The 18,490-nt window shown below is 39.6% G+C and overlaps 1 protein-coding gene across 1 annotated transcript in view; it reads left to right on the top strand.

The window, feature by feature from the left end:
• Positions 1-18,490, top strand: part of ATP10B (ATPase phospholipid transporting 10B (putative)) — a 369,072-nt gene that overhangs the window by 135,799 nt on the left and 214,783 nt on the right. The window contains exon 7 of the mRNA XM_063447492.1: positions 16,779-17,031. Coding sequence (XP_063303562.1) covers positions 16,779-17,031 — 253 coding nt within the window. The remainder of the gene's footprint in view (positions 1-16,778; positions 17,032-18,490) is intronic.

Raw genomic sequence — 18,490 nt, 5'->3', positions numbered from 1 at the left:
AAACCCAGTGTATCTGGGACAGAGTTTTAAAGTGCTGAAAGAAGTGCATAAATGTGTGGTAAAGTTTATAAGCAAGTGGACACAACTTACAGTACCCACTCATCCAAGTGTAATATCCCCAAGTGAGGCCTAGAGTGAAGCATTACTATTAATATAGGAGTTATGAAAAACTCGCATATACAGAATAAATACTCATATTTCATAAAATTAAAAAAAAGAAGAATTCATATAACTAAGGAGGAAAATATACAACAAACCAAAATAATGTCCCCATAGAGAAAGGACTTGTTAGAACTGTAGGTTTCACATTGTGAATGTGCAATATTAACTAGAATTGCAACATGGGGTTCAATAAACGTATGGCTAACACAGAGACTCAATTATTTAGGATAAATCCTGAATTTAAACTGCCATAAGGGAACAAACCAGTCTACCTCAAATGGCCGTATCTAAAAATCCGAGAAAAATAATTAAGCATAGAAAAACTTAACAAAAAATGTCTAATTGGTTTGCAGGAACTAAGGTACCAGTTAAAGCCTCCTGCGTTGAGGGCTACCTAATAGGGCTAGAGATCGAACCTCTATTGGAGCCCTACTATAAAACACACGGTGGGAATAGTATCCTGTATAGCTATTCCTGCCATTCCCATATACTTTCATGAGGATTCAGGCAACTGATGTTTTTCAATACCCTACCAATCTAGAGAGTTATAGCTCACTACATACATGGCAACTTACTATCAAAGAGAAAGTATATTAATTATTTGAATTCATGATCAATGTAGATATAAACAGCTGTTTACAAATATTGAGGAGGAATGCTGCTAAAAAAATAGTAGCAAAAAATCCAGGAGCTAAAATAAATTGAAATGATGAATATGTAGATAAATTGTTGCTAAAATGTTGCCTATTCTGGCACATTAGTGATACATTTACAGACAAAGATGTATTTTTAAAATTGATGTATAAGACTCTAATATCCAGGTTGCACAAGTATCTGTATGGTATGTGTACCTTTAACCTAGGAAACAGAAAAATCCCAAGGTCAGGATAGTTATTTACCAAATGTTATACTTCCATGGAGTTTATAAAATGAAAGATAAAGTTATCTATTAATAAGAAGCTGATAAAAAATATAATAAATAAATTAAATAAATGAATGAATATATTGTGTAATATATTATGACGGCAAAACCAGTACCAATAGCTGGCTGCCACAAGCAATATCAAAATATATCGGTAAAAACAACTGAGTATATATTAAAGTTTTATTGAAAATAAAATTAAAAATATATCCACTATAGCAGCTTTAGACCTTCAGAGGTAAAAATTACACAAAAACCTTGTTTGCAGGCATGGATGGACGTAGATGTACTTTACACTCCAATGTCTCTATTCTGATCGCCGGTGAGGACGGCTTGCGTACCACAGTGCGTTCCACCTCCAGCCTCACTTCGGGGGAACTGCACTGCTCGTCAGATAATTGTGAGACGCCTGGAAATCCGGAATGCTAACTAGGCTCCTGTGCTGCTACCTCGGTCTGCTGTAACTTTGTGGACGTTCTGTGTATCGTCTTGTATCGTCTGACGCGTTTCGTAGAGAATTGCTCCACTTCTTCAGAGATGTGTGTAGTATTCTACAGATGGCAGTGCTTATATATCCTCAGTTGTTAGTTGATTGATTGATTACAATCCATACATCATAAATTATATTGTTTCAAATTGAATGTCAAAAAAGAAGAATGAATTGTTCATATAATACATATACATTGATGCAATGTACGAAATAAATAAATAAAGTTGATGAAATATAGATAAGAGATAACAATTCTATAAAATACATTAGAATTAGAAGCTGTTAGTTAATTAATTAATTACAATTCGTACATCATAAATTATATTACATAAAGTTAAATGTTCAGAAGTAGTGATGTCCCGAACGGTTCGCTGGCGAACACATGCGGTGTTCGGTCTGCCCCCTATTCGTCATCATTGAGTGAACTTTGACCCTGTACCTCACAGTCAGCAGACACATTACAGCCAATCAGCAGCACACCCTCCCTAGCATACCCTCCCACCTACTGGACAGCATCAATTTTAGATTATTTTTTAATGTTACAAGCAGATACTCCCCCCAGACACTCTGTATTACTGCAGATACTCCCTCCAGACACCCTGTGTTACTGCAGATACTCCCTCCAGACACCCTGTGTTACTGCAGATACTCCCTCCAGACACTGACACAGAGCAGAATAGGGAATGTTCCCCCTACATAGGGTCACTTGGCAGATATGGATTGACACCTATCCTAAGGATCCCTGATAAACACTGACACGGAGCCCTCCATGGGTGAAGATGGATTAATTTTTTTTTGCGCTCAGGTTTTTTATTTTATTTTTAAGTTCGACGGGTATGATGGCTTCTTATTTGGCCTTTTTTGGGGCTGAAAAATGAAGATTTTAGAAAAAAGAAGACGTTGAATAGTAAGTTGAATTTTCCTTTTCAGGGTAGTAATTTTATTCCCCCCTCACTATTTTTTAGGGTGAGGGGGGTAGGTAGGGGCTTTTTTATTTGGTTGTGTGACTAGGGGCTTGGGGACTGTAACGGATCGCCTGGCACCCCGACTGGGTACCTCCGTTAATGGATGCTCCTAGCGCTTCCTGAGGACTCCAAGCACTCTGGCAGACACCACAATCACCGAACCGATGCAGCATATGAATCTTCTCAAGCATAGGAATGCTGTAGACCGTTGAATAGGAACCATACAAATAGGCTTACACTCCTAGCAGTCAACTGGAACAGCATGCAATAAATCCTTCCCCCAATAATGAGACGACACTTCACTTTGAGGGTAAAACAGGAACTGAGGCTGGCAATCCCAGCCTGGTTTTTATTACAGTCAGGTACAAACAGAACACACCCAGGGGGAGGTATAAAACAACCAATAACATAATAGTACAGCCCACAGTTTCCCTCCCCTCTGCTTGGGAGATAATTGAGTTTCCTACTATATCTACTCAATTATCTCCAAGCTAAAACTTACAAATTTTTATACATTTTTATGACTTTATGATTTTACATAGTACATGAATAAAACTTACATTATTATAATCAATCCATTCAGGGGAACAACATATTCAAAATTGGCATGAATCAGACCAGGGGTTCTAAAAGTATATTTTGTTCCCCTGACTGGCAGCATATCAATCTGGCTCAAACAGGTTTTACAGAGGCCTCTATCCTGGAGACAAAGGGGAAAGTAATCCAATTATCCAGGGCTAGAGGCAGACTCCATTGAGCACATGCTTGCAAAAAGACATAAAACACTTTAAAATACATAAAGTCCCCTTTTACACATAACACACAGACATTTCACATATCCCCAGATAGCTGGGATCTGAACGCACAAAACTACCGAATAGCGCTCAGATCCTATTCACACAGTTCAATTGCCATGGAGCTAAAGTCTTTCCCATAGTCTTTCATTATATGAATAGGCTCCATGGCATAGCTATCTGGGGGTATCACCGCTCACACAGGGCAAGTACCGAATGGCCCCTCTGAACACTCAATACACACACTGCACACACTATCCACACACTACACACACTGCATACACACTATACACACACACTTTACACACACTGCATACACTATGCACACACTGCACACTCTATACACACACTGCACACACTATACACACACTGCACACACTGCATACACTATGCACATTCTACACACACTGCATGCACACTGCACACACTGCATACACTATACACACACTGCACAAACTGCATACACTATGCACACTCTACACACACTGCATGCACACTGCACACACTGCATACACTATACACACACTGCACTAACTATACACACACTGCACACACTATACACACACTGCACACACTGCATACACTATGCACACTCTACACACACTGCATGCACACTGCACACACTGCATACACTATACACACACTGCACTAACTATACACACACTGCACACACTATACACATACTATACACACACACTATACACACAATATACACACAATGTACACACTATACACACACTGCATACACATACATTAAAAAAAATTGCAGTTGTTTTTTACATTTCAAAGTTGGGGAGGGTGGTGCCAAATAAAGCATCCGCCCCGGGTGCCAAATGCTCCAGGTACGCCCCTGTATAGAGGGGAGCCATGTTACTCTGTATATAGAGAGGAGCCATGTTTACACTGTATATAGAGGGAACCATGTTATTCTGTATATAGAGGGAGCCATGTTTACACGGTATATAGAGGGAAGCCATGTTACTCTGTATATAGAGGGAGCCATGTTATTCTGTATATAGAGGGAGCCATGTTTACACGGTATATAGAGGGAAGCCATGTTATTCTGTATATAAAGGGAGCCATGTTATTCTGTATATAGAGGGAGCCATGTTTACATGGTATATAAAGGGAAGCCATGTTACTCTGTATATAGAGGGAGCCATGTTACTCTGTATATAGAGCAGAGCCGTGTTTACACTGTATATAGAGGGGAGCCATGTTACTCTGTATATAGAGGGAGCCATGTTATTCTGCATATAGAGGGAGCCATGTTTACACGGTATATAGAGGGAAGCCATGTTATTCTGTATATAGAGGGAGCCATGTTATTCTGTATATAGAGGGAGCCATGTTTACACGGTATATAGAGGGAAGCCATGTTACTCTGTATATAGAGAGGAGCCATGTTTACACTGTATATAGAGGGAGCCATGTTACTCTGTATATAGAGAGGAGCCGTGTTTACACTGTATATAGAGGGAAGCCATGTTACTCTGTATATAGAGAGGAGCCATGTTTACACTGTATATAGAGGGAGCCATGTTACTCTGTATATAGAGAGGAGCCATGTTTACACTGTATATAGAGGGGAGCCGTGTTACTCTGTATATAGAGGGAGCCATGTTGACTCTGTATATAGAGGGAGCCATGTTTACTCTGTATATAGAGGGGAGCCATGTTACTCTGTATATAGAGGGGAGCCATGTTACACTGTATATAGAGGGAGCCATGTTACTCTGTATATAGAGGGAGCCAGGTTATTCTGTATATAGAGGGAGCCATGTTTACACGGTATATAGAGGGAAGCCATGTTACTCTGTATATAGAGAGGAGCCATGTTTACACTGTATATAGAGGGAGCCATCTTTACACGGTATATAGAGGGAAGCCATGTTACTCTGTATATAGAGGGAGCCATGTTATTCTGTATATAGAGGGAGCCATGTTTACACGGTATATAGAGGGAAGCCATGTTTACACGGTATATAGAGGGAAGCCATGTTACTCTGTATATAGAGAGGAGCCGTGTTTACACTGTATATAGAGGGAAGCCATGTTACTCTGTATATAGAGAGGAGCCATGTTTACACTGTATATAGAGGGAGCCACCCCCACCCAACCTTTCCCCCCGCCCCGCATTCTAAATACACACACACACACACTCGCTAACAGAAACACACACACACTAACAGACACACTCACACTCACTAACAGACAAACACACTCACTCACTAGCAGACACAAACTAACATACACACACACTCACAGGCAAACACACACTAACAGACACACACACTAACAGACACAGACACACACACTAACAGACACACACACACACTAACAGACACAAACACTAACAGACACACACATTGACACACACACACTAACAGACACACACACACACACTAACAGACACAAACACTGACACACACACACACACTAACAGACACAGACACACACTGACAGACACACACACTAACAGACACACTCACCCACCCACATTAACCCTTTTTTTTAAATTTATTTTTAACACATTTTTATTTTTTTGAACACATTTTTTTTTAACACGTTTTTTTTTAAATTTATTTCTAACACTTTTTTTTTAAATTAATTTTTAACACATTTTTTTTTTTTTATTTAACCCCCCCCCCCCCAGCCTCCTTACCTTTGGGAATGCTGGGGAGGGGGGGTGTCTCTTCCTCCCTGGTGGTCCAGTGGCTGCTGGGTGATCGGGCGGCACTGCCTGGCGGGCGGGCGGCCGGCGAGGGAGCACTTCCCCTGAGCTGTCTGCTCAGCTCCCTCGCCGGCCTCAGAGTGAGGCTGTGAGCCGGAATATGACGTCATATTCCGGCTCCGCCTCCCAGCCTCACTCTGCGGCTGGCGAGGGAGCTGAGCAGACAGCTCAGGGGAAGTGCTCCCTCGCCGGCCGCCCGCCCGCCCGCCAGGCAGGCAGGCAGTGCCGCCCGATCGCCCAGCAGCCCGCCGGCATGTCTGTTAGCCGCAAGGCTAACAAGACATTTGCCTTGGGCATTTGGGGGCGGCTTTTTTTGCCGCCCCCTGGAAAATGCCGCCCAAGGCAAATGCCTTGTTTGCCTCGCGGCTATTACGCCCCTGTATAGAGGGAGCCATCTTTACACGGTATATAGAGGGAAGCCATGTTACTCTGTATATAGAGGGAGCCATGTTATTCTGTATATAGAGGGAGCCATGTTTACACGGTATATAGAGGGAAGCCATGTTTACACGGTATATAGAGGGAAGCCATGTTACTCTGTATATAGAGAGGAGCCGTGTTTACACTGTATATAGAGGGAAGCCATGTTACTCTGTATATAGAGAGGAGCCATGTTTACACTGTATATAGAGGGAGCCATGTTACTCTGTATATAGAGAGGAGCCATGTTTACACTGTATATAGAGGGGAGCCATGTTACTCTGTATATAGAGGGAGACATGTTGACTCTGTATATAGAGGGAGCCATGTTTACTCTGTATATAGAGGGGAGCCATGTTACTCTGCATATAGAGGGGAGCCATGTTACACTGTATATAGAGGGAGCCATGTTACTCTGTATATAGAGGGAGCCATGTTATTCTGTATATAGAGGGAGCCATGTTTACACGGTATATAGAGGGAAGCCATGTTACTCTGTATATAGAGAGGAGCCATGTTTACACTGTATATAGAGGGAGCCATCTTTACACGGTATATAGAGGGAAGCCATGTTACTCTGTATATAGAGGGAGCCATGTTATTCTGTATATAGAGGGAGCCATGTTTACACGGTATATAGAGGGAAGCCATGTTATTCTGTATATAGAGGGAGCCATGTTATTCTGTATATAGAGGGAGCCATGTTTACACGGTATATAGAGGGAAGCCATGTTACTCTGTATATAGAGAGGAGCCATGTTTACACTGTATATAGAGGGAGCCATGTTACTCTGTATATAGAGAGGAGCCGTGTTTACACTGTATATAGAAGGGAGCTATGTTACTCTGTATATAGAGAGGAGCCATGTTTACACTGTATATAGAGGGAGCCATGTTACTCTGTATATAGAGAGGAGCCATGTTTACACTGTATATAGAGGTGAGCCATGTTACTCTGTATATAGAGGGAGCCATGTTTACTCTGTATATAGAGGGAGCCATGTTTACTCTGTATATAGAGGGAGCCATGTTTACTCTGTATATAGAGGGAGCCATGTTTACTCTGTATATAGAGGGAGCCATGTTACTATCTGATGTGGTTAACTATGATTGGCCCTGGCATGTTTGTTAGTCTGGCCTGCATGGTTGTCTGGCATGAATAAAAGTAGCATGTTTCAACTATATTAGTAGTTAGACTAGTTTGCACTAAAACATGTGCAAATGGGGAGTTTGCGGTTGTGCAAATGGACTGTTTGCGGTTGTTTGCGGTGCGTTAAACGGGGAGTTTGGTCTGTCACTGTGAAGTGGGCGTAACCCTTACACTACCTGATCGATACAACATCATACCTGATGTTTTAAAGCACGTTATTCCAAACAATTTAGCCAGATGATTGCAGGCTAACAGTATTACAGAATGAATTATTTGTAGACTGAAAAGTCATAAATGAATAAAAAGAATCTGTGAGCAGAATTAAAAAGGGAGAAAGTGGATTCTAAAGATCTCTATAAAATACATTAAAAAAGGGGATATAAAATTATACATATATAAATCTGTCTAAAATACATAAAAGGGGGACTGTGGATCAAAAGTTGGAAAAGGACAGTCAGATGTCGTTTAATAATTATATCTGCAGATAGATAGCTAAAAGAGAAATAATATAAATACGATGGAAGTGCAAATAAAAATATCTTAGAAGTGCAGTGAAACTATAATAAAGGTGTTATAAAGATGGAGTTATTATAAAAAATAGAGTTATTATAAAAATGCATTGAGCTCAAAATCTACATTGAGACCGTGCGGGACTATAGTGTTAAGGGAAAAAAATCCATTTTGCTTCAGCTTGATCTAAATTGATATCTATGCTTCCTCCTCTCCAATGTACGTTCCCTTTTTCTATAGCCATGAAAGTTAGTCCTGGTGGGTCTGCTCTATGGGTTTCTTTAAAATGTTTTGATAAGTTGTGGGTTAAAAAGCCTTTCTTAATGTTTCGAATATGTTCTGAAATTCTAGTTTTCAGAGATCTTTTAGTTCTTCCAATGTATTGTTTATGGCATGGGAATGTGATAAGATATATCACCCCTGAGGTATTGCAATTCATGTCCGTCTTAATTTCATATTCTTTCGAATCGTTAAACAATATCAATTTTTTCAGCTGTAGGATTGTTTCTACATCCAATAAATTTTTGACATCTTGAAAAACCTCTTCCATGTCCTTTTTCTCTTATAGTGTTCTCAGATCTGATAGTAGGAGCTAACATTAGCTTGAGGTTAGGGGCCCTTGTGTATATGATCTGTGGTTTCTCCTCAATGATTTGTGTTAGGGTTGAGTCACTTCTTAGTATTCCCCAATGTTTCTTGAGTAACTTCTGTATTTTCTGTGATTGATTACTAAACTTAGTAATGAAAGCTGGAGTTTTATTCAATGTCTGCTTCTTTTTAGTTTTAATGTGTAAGGTATCTTCTCGTGGTATAGTGAGAGTTTTCTCCAGGGCTTCTCCCAAAAGCGTTGGAGGATATGCTTTTTTGATGAATCTCCGCTTCATCTCTTCCATCTGTTCCCTACAGACGTCTAATTTTGAACAATTTCGTCTAATCCTTCTAAATTGATTCTGAGGGATGTTGTTTAACCATACAGGTCTGTGGTGGCTGTTGTAAGGGATGAAGCTGTTACAATCCACATTCCATTTAAAAGTCTTAGTGTGCAAGTTGTTTTCTTCTATGTATATATTGAGATCTAAGAACTCAATTTTTTTCTCTTGATTGTGCAAATGGGAAGTTGAGGTGATAAGGATTATTATTTAAATAAAGTTTGAATTCCTCCAATGATTCTTGGTTGCCTTTCCATATAAAGAAACAATCATCAATATATCTCCGCCACAGGAACAGTTTTGCGCCGAATCGGCAGTGGTCCCAGATGAATTCGTCTTCCCACTTGCCCATGAAAAGATTGGCATAGCTCGGCGCAAAACGTGTCCCCATGGCGGTGTCTTCTGTTTGCAAATAGAAGTTATCTTCAGCCCAAAAATAATTATGTGTTAGAATAAAGGCTATACATTGCACTAGGAAATCTATTTGGTCGTTCTTCAATTCAGAGTATACTGCCAGAGAGTATTGGATAGCTTCACAACCTTGCAGATGCTCATTAACAGTGTAAAGTGATGTCACATCAGCGGTGACCAGAAACATATCTTCCTCCCATTCCAAATTAGAAAGCAATTTGGGTGGAATCTTTTAAGTATGATTTTAAACAGACAACTAGATTTTGTAGATACTGGTCAACGTATTCCGACAGATTTGCTGTGAGGGATCCAATACCAGAGATGATTGGTCTTCCGGGTGTTTTTTGTAGTTGTTTATGTATTTTGGGGAGGTGGTAGAATACCTGTATTCTTCGGAATCTTGTGTAAATATATTTGAATTCTCTTTCGTTAATAATTCCTTTAAGTTCTACCATATATTGTACGGTGGGGTCCTCTTTTAGTGGTTGGTATGTGGAGGTGTCACTTAGTAGTCTAAGATTTTCTTTTATATAATCCTTGTATTAAGAATAACCAACCCCCCTCCCTTATCTGCTGGTTAGATGGTGATCTCTTCTAACTTCATAAATTCTTTTAGAGCTTTCCTTTCTTTTTTGCTCAAGTTGTCCTTTGTTATATTGTTAGTTAGCTTTGTCCTAAAATCTTTTTCGACCATTTTCTCAAATGTCCTGATGCAATAATTTTTACATATTGAGGATAAAAGGTAGACCTTGGATGTAATTCGGTTTGTATGTACTCTTGTTCTTCCACTTGTGTTATAGGATCTTTATCCATAAAAAACTTTTTGACACATAATTTCCATATGAATTTGTGCAAATCAATAAAAGCATTACAATTTGAATTCTTAGAAGTAGGTGCAAACTTGAGGCCTTTCAGCAAAAGTGACACTTCGTCTGTCTCAAGAACCCTACTAGATAAATTAAAAATGTTTACTTCTTCCTTTTCTGTATTATCTGATTTTCTACTTCTTCTATTCCTTCCTCTATGTCTCTTAGTGTTCTTTTTCTTCTTACTTCCGGTGATTTGAAGTCTTCTATCGAAAATCTTCTGGGGGGGTACTCTCCCCCTCTTTTCTAAAAAATAATTCTCCATATGGATGTTCCGTTGAGAACTCTCAATGGATGGATGTGATATCGGTGAAGGCTGTGTCTCCTGGAAGTGGTTTCTTGTCCGTTCTGGAGGTTCAATGGTTTGGTCAATCCTATTAAGGGGCTGACGATGTTGTTTGTAGTTTTGTAGCATTTATGGAGTCTGAGTTTTCAATTTATTTTGGTATCTCGCTCTTGATAATTCGTATATGTTATATTGTTCTGCGTATTCCGTTGATATCTTCTATTGTTTGTTTTATCCCACCTTCTTGGGTATGAGGGTCTGGTATATCTATAGTCCTGTTGGTGCATTCTTATCGGAGAATGATGAGAAATGAGAGCATCCCTATGTGTCTTGTATTGTTGTGATCGTGGTCTTTGTCTATTATCACTTCTTCTAGTAGACTGATAGAATGGCCTATTTTCTTTCTTCCAATTTCTTTGGATCTGGGCTTTATAATCCGCCTGATCTCTTAGTATTTTATTTCTCTTTGTTTCTCTGATGTTCTCTTCTAGGTCCCTAGTGGAAAGTGGAGAATATGAGGGACTTTTAGAAAAAATGGAAAAGAGGATCAAAGACCTAGAAGAGAACATCAGCTGCTGAACAGGAAAAGCACCCAAGCGGCTTGCACTCCTGGCAATCAGTCTCTAATAGCATACAGTAAATCCCCACAAGAACGAGACAAAGCTCCGTGTTGAGGGTCAAGCAGTGAACTCACAGAGCTGTGGGTTTATTGTTCTTATATACACATTCTTACACATTAGTACCACCCACAGGGTTTTGTAAAACAACCAATTAACACGTACAATACACTCAGACACTCCCACACAATTCTCCCCTCTGCCTGTGATACAATTACCTTACACAATGGGTTAATGTAATTATCACAGGAAGAGAATTACAGTTTTTCCACATTATTCATAACTTTAAAAGTATACATCACATTCACACTTACATTTTCAGAATCAGCATACTCCAAATACAAACATATTTCAAAATCATCCAAATTGGTCCAGTGGTTCAAAAGATAGATCGAAGTCATTTGTGACCAAATGAAGCATGGCTTTTCTGCCCAAAACCAGTTCCACAGAGTCTTCTATCCTGGCGATAATTGGGAAGTTATCCAATTATCTCCAAGGACAGAGGCAAAACTCCATTGAACACATGGTAGCAAAAGACAATAAAATACGTAAAAATATATAACTGTGCAGCTATTGCATAAAACAGGAACATTCAACATATCCCCAGATAGCTTAGATCTGAGCGCACTGAAGGCCAATTGCCATGGAGCCAAAGTCTTTCACATAGTCTTTCGTTATACGAATGGGCTCCATGGCATAGCTATCTGGGGTATCGCTGTTCAAATAGGGCAAGTACCGAATGACCCAGCTTTCGTGTCTTTGCAGGGGAAAATCAAACGTTTCAACATGGGGCTACAGTCTGAAGGCAGCAGGCGGGCAACCAGGCTCCTCCAATCCAAAGTGGCGAGATTGGTCTCGTCACAATACTGATGATATCTTTGGTGAAAGGCCAGTTTATTTGTGAAAACTGCAAAAAAAACATAAAAATATAAATATAAACGCTAACTTTGAATAGGGTTTGTGACCAAGTGGCTACTTAAAAAGACTGGACATACCCCATTTTAAATATATCCTGGGTTGTCGGCTTTTACAAATGGTATGCCAAGATGTTAATTTTATTCCTGGGCTACCATACGGTATCAAAGACAACATAGGTCCAGCAAACCAATCTGGCAAATTTCAATGTGCAGAAATGGAACAAAATATCTGACCCTGTAAGTTTCCAAAACCTCATAAAACCTGTACATGGGGGTACTGTTGCTGAATACAAATATGTCTATGTTATTACAGTAAAATCTAACAGTATTATGACATTCACAGTTAAAATGTCATGCAGAACTTAATAACAAATGTTCTCAATTTCTCACACATTTTAAGATTTTATTCAAATGCAATTATGTTGTATATATAAATATTTCATATGACATGAAAGCCATGTTTCCCCTTAACAAAATTATATATAATAAGTGTGTGTGCACTTAATATGAAAGAGGTGAATTATGGTTGAACTACATGTAGCGCAAATTCCAGGTTTTGTTTACGTTTTGTTTTGATCACAACTTGTACAATTGGCTCCATCCTTAAGGGGTTAAATGCAAACTACAAAGTAGCTATTTGTTTACCTATAGTTGAACTTCAAATTAAATATATCCATGAATTGTTTTACAAACTGTACACATGCTGTGTAAAATTGGGAGACTCTGATCACTTATTAATATTATCATAATTGGTATATATGTAGCGCCAACTTATTCTGCACCGCTTTACAATCTTATGAAATGGAAAAATTAAAACATATATGAGACAGGGCATGGCTGACTGAGCAGCAAGAAAGACGTGCCTGTGTGGAGCTCTGTTAAAGAGACAGCAGACCAGTGTATTTAAAAACGCTCCGACAGGCCTCACACCTCAATACCCCATCCAGCTGATATTATGGGGTGAAAAAACAAAAAATCTGCATCCCAGAGGAATTACCTTGTACTAGCTTTCATTTGACAGGCCTACCCCACAGGCTGCTCCTTAGATGGCGCCTGTGGAGCTGAGTGAGGATGAGACCTCAGAAGCAACCCGAGAAGAAGAGTAAACTTCTGTGTCTCCCCCAGAAAGCTGTACCTACAGCATACTCGTTTTCCTGGCACTAGAGTGCCCTGAGGGTGCCCCCACCCTCAGGGACCCCCTCCCGCCCGGCTCTGGAAAGGGGAAAAGGGTTAAAACTTACCTTTTTCCAGCGCTGGGCGGGGAGCTCTCCTCCTCCTCACCGCCTCCGTTCCTCCCCGTCGGCTGAATGCGCACGCGCGGCAAGAGCTGTGCGCGCATTCAGCCGGTCACATAGGAAAGCATTCATAATGCTTTCCTATGGACGCTTGCGTGCTCTCACTGTGATTTTCACAGTGAGAATCACGCAAGCGCCTCTAGCGGCTGTCAGTGAGACAGCCACTAGAGGAAATAGGGGAAGGCTTAACTAATTGATAAACATAGCAGTTTCTCTGAAACTGCTATGTTTATAAAAAAAATTAGTTAACCCTAGCTGGACCTGGCACCCAGACCACTTCATTAAGCTGAAGTGGTCTGGGTGCCTAGAGTGGTCCTTTAAGGACACAAGCCATTTTTGCATTTTTTTGCTGTCTGTGTTCAAACGCAATTTGCATCTCTGTCATTTATTGCAACAACACATGTTATATACCATTTTTCAGTGGGCAAATAGGGCTTTAATTGTATGTCACATATACATAGATAAATTCTCATTAATTATAAAAAAAATGCCACAAAATAGGAAAAAATATATATATTTTTCCAGTTTTGGCAATAATAGCGGGTGCATAATATGTCCAGCTTAGAAAAAGTAATTCAAAATAAATTAATTTATGTGTCTTGATTTATAGAATACATAATATATATAGGATTTCAGCTTATATTGAAAGTTACAGGTCACAAAATACAAGGACTAAAATAACATTTTAATGTGAATCAATTTTAGAAGTTGGTATGTTTGTCTTGTAGGTTTAGTAGCCACCACAGAAAACAAAGCCACACAAGAGTATATATTTATATAAAGTAGACATCACAGGCTATTTACCTAAGGTTAGTTTGACACTTTTTACGTAACCATTTCATCGCCAATCTCTGCTAAATATTGGCGTAAAATTGTGTTTTTTCTAAATTTTGGCATATACACATAACAACTTTGTTATATACACATAACAAAGTTTTTGTAATGTGTATTTCGTAAAGCTGGAGTGTGCTATTCCTGCACAGAAGATACCCCCATTGTATGCCTTTGGCACTTTTCTGTAAAGCTACAATGCCATATAAGAGACAAGGCTATTTGAGTTTCTGACAGCCTGTCAGAGCAATCACTGCTGTAGGGGCAGAGTGATCCGGTGCTCCCAGTCCGAGGCAGACTGGGTGAGTGTCAACCCCGCGATCACCGTGATTGCGGCGATCTGGGGTTAACTTTAGTAAATGACAGAAATTTTCCATCAACGGTCCTTAACGCTAGGACAAGGTTGATGGAAAATGTCCATCTACAGTCGGGAAGGGATTAAGAACCTCTTGCTGGAAATGAAACAGGTGTTGAAAGCAGACCTGCTAGAAACTCAGACTGAGCTGGGTATCCTGCGTCAAAAACTTACAGACGTGGTGTCCAAGGATGGAGCCAGGGAAAAGGTTGCAGACCGCTCAAGACGAGATCCAGGATCTCACTCAACAAGTCCAAAAACTTACCAGGACTATGACGGTGATGAAATCACAGCATAGAAGGAAGAATATCCACCTCAGAGGGGCGCTGGAACAAATCACAGGAGATGCTCTACTGCCCTTCCTCCAGCGACTACTTACCCACATGGGTGCCAAGAGGGGTGCAGACCCCGAGATTGTCACTTTGGCATTCCGGATCCGCAAAGCCACGTCTGCTCAAGCTGAAGAACCAAGAGACATCATCGCAGTGATGAAAGACATTGCAGAGTGGTCCGCTATAATGTCCTGCTCAAGAGAGCTTGGTAGTGTCCAATTTGAGGACCACACTGTAGCAATCTATGGAAACCTCCCATTTGCTGTGCTGGCGGCAAATGGGCAGCTAGCACCAGACGCATGACGGCTGTGGGAAGCGGCAATTAAGTAGAGGTGGGGGTTGGACAGATCATTAATCGTTCAGCAGGGAGATGAAGACTCACCTTACACTCCACTGGGGACCAGGCGACCTTTCTTCAGCACCTACACTTGCCAGACACAGACTCAAAGTGGGCCCATAAAGCAAGGACCAGCGGAAAGCACTGACTCTATATACACCTCAGGCACATGTAGTAGTAGTAGTAGTAGTAGTTGTACTGACTATCCCAAGACCACTTCCATTAGTAATGCCACAGGAGGTTTTTACATTTGTTTAATACAACACGTGTCACGCTAGCTAGGGAGAACATAGTAATTCTTCACTAGGTGCTCTACTTTGTGTTTTACTCCTTTTTTGTGGTTTGTTTTATGTTCCTCAGCTTCAGTTTCAGTTTCTTTTTATTTACCATTTAATGGAGTGATGTAATCATACCCAGGAGCAGATTACACTTGTTTATGATAGCTGATGCCACAGGTCTTTTAAATAAGGCATACCCTCATATAGTACTTAAAGTTGCCGTAATGTAAATATTGCCTCATGTATGACTTTGTTAAATCATTGCTTTACCATCTTCTTACTCTCATACTACAATACAGTTGTGTTTTGTGCGTGCAAAATCCAATAATATACAAACTGGGAAAAAAAAATATGAGACAATTATAAAATGATACAGGAACAATAGGTAGATGAGGACCCAGCTCAAACAAGCTTACAGTCTAGAGGAGTGGAGTATAAAGACACAGTAGGAATGGCATCCAAGGGGACAGCAGACAAGGTGGAAAAGTAGCAGAACTGTTGAGAGTGGAGTTTAGCTTTTTAGAAGAGAACAAGAGAGATATGTGACATAGACGTTACTCTGGGAGCTTATAAGCATTTCAGAACAGATGTGTTTTGAGGGACTTCTTAAGTGATTGAAGGCTTGGAGAGAGTCTGATGGGGCAGACAGACTGTTCCAAAGAAAAGCAGCTGCCCATGAAAAGTCCCGCAAGTGCAAATTGGCAGTAAGGGTGCAAGCAGCGGACAGGAGAATATCACAGGCTGAGCTGAGAGACCGAGAAGGGGCATACCTACGAATCAGTGATTAAATGTAATAGGGGCAAGAGTTGTTTAAAGGTTTATAGGTAAGGGTTAATATTTTAAATTGACAACCTACCAAGAAGCCAGTGGAGGGATCGACAGACCAACTTGAAAAGAATTACAGTAATACATGCAAGAGATTACGAAAGCATGAACAAGCTCTTTGGCAGCATCTTGCGTAAGAAAGGGCAGATGCGGGCAATGTTTTTAAGGTAGAATGATAATGCTAGATCATTGAACAATCGTATATTACTCTTGAAGTATTATAACTATAGAAAATAATTTCTAATCTTAAAATGAAAATTATAGTTAATCAGTGCAAATGTGAACATAAAGCATGTGTTAAACTGAGTATATATAATTTTTTTTATTAATTATATGCTTTTCTCTTCTTCAGATTTTAATCCCCATTTCTCTATATGTTTCAATTGAATTAGTAAAGTTGGGTCAAATTTTCTTTGTGCATAATGACCTTGATTTATATGATGAAGATATTGATCTACCTGTTCAGTGCCGGGCACTAAACATCACAGAGGATCTTGGACAAATTCAGTATATCTTCTCAGACAAAACAGGAACATTGACTGAAAATAAAATGGTATTTCGAAGGTGTACCATTGTAGGGAATGAGTTTTCTCATCAAGAAAATGGTAAGTGCCAAAAAAAGCATACAGTACCTGATGCACATATATGGCTGCATTTAGTAAACAGATATCTAATATGTCTTGTAAAAAAATTAAGTAGCTATTTACATAGGTTACTAGTGTAGTCATTAGGCAAGTTATCAATGGAGTCTGTGTATTTAAAGCACATTAGTCCCCTTATCCAGTTTTCATAAATATATTTATCATTACAGATGATGATTTTTGTTACAAAATATAAACCCAAAGATGCACTGCACTGTAATGATTTTTTCCCTTCCTCGTGTTCCCTGTGACTGATGATTATGCTTCCCTTATTGTCACTTGCCTTTTTGTATATATCTATTATCTTTTCTTCCTGGATCTTGTCCTCCAACTATGGGTGCTGTCATTTTGTATTCCTTTGTGTGTACTGTTTGTCCTTCTGTGGCAATGCTTTTACTGATTATGGGTATATTGGATTGTCAGCAGAAAATAGCTGAAGCTACAACCATTGTCAGGTTTTGCCAGTCTGTCTGTCATACTTAAGTAAAAGAAAAATGTTTCCACATTCAAACCTTTTCCTTATGTTTTTTTTTTTTTTTTTAAAGTAGCAAAAATAAAATGAAATTGAGACATGGGGAGCTGTATAGTAGCAGATATATTAGATATACTCATACTTACATCTATGGGAAAATTGCTATCCAGTTACTTAAGAAATGCTTATCAATTTAAGGCAATCTAATCCTCAGAAAAAGAGAGAAGAAATCTGTGGTAAAGAAGCCAAATGTGCTGCTCCAAAAATGAATAAATATTGGAATTTGTGAGACCCCATGATTTAATTAGAGATAGATTATAGGCTCTTTCACATTAAGAAAAGCAGTTGGATTTCTCTAACATTAATAAATTATTAAAACAGACAGATGGGTAAGCGCTTCTACAGTTTGATGGAAGAAGAATTTGTGGGCAGCAACACAACCTCCCCAGAAGTCTATATCTGTCCACAAATGTAAATAACATGCAAGAAGGATGGGTGTTAAACCTTTGAATGTCAGAGAGGATATGGAAAATAAACAAATAAATCAAAATCAAAAGGTGTTATCTAAATTTGGTAAAGGTGCTTACACTCTTTAGAGCTGTGTATGGGCCTGAGCATTACCGCCTAGGTCGCCCTTTCCAGTTGTGATCAGCTCCAGAGTAACTATTACTTCTTGCACAGGTTATCGCGTTATCACCCAAACACTAGTCGAGACTTAGTGAAGGGTGAAGAAGAATTGTTTTATTATGGCCAGATGACACATTTATATACACAGCAAGGGTACAGGAAACCATGCACAGAACACTCCCACAACCTGCCCATGAATCTCGTGTCAGCATGACTAAGCATAAAAATATAAAACATCAAAAACACATATAAAACATAGGAACCCCCACATGCCATACATCCCCAGAAAGGTCTTCCTGGGGTGCACATTGTGTCCTAAAAGCG

This window comes from Pelobates fuscus, chromosome 3 (assembly GCF_036172605.1).
Source record: "Pelobates fuscus isolate aPelFus1 chromosome 3, aPelFus1.pri, whole genome shotgun sequence".
Lineage (NCBI taxonomy): Eukaryota > Metazoa > Chordata > Amphibia > Anura > Pelobatidae > Pelobates > Pelobates fuscus.
Note: the sequence above shows the minus strand (reverse complement) of the source record. Positions and strands in the feature narration are given on the sequence as shown.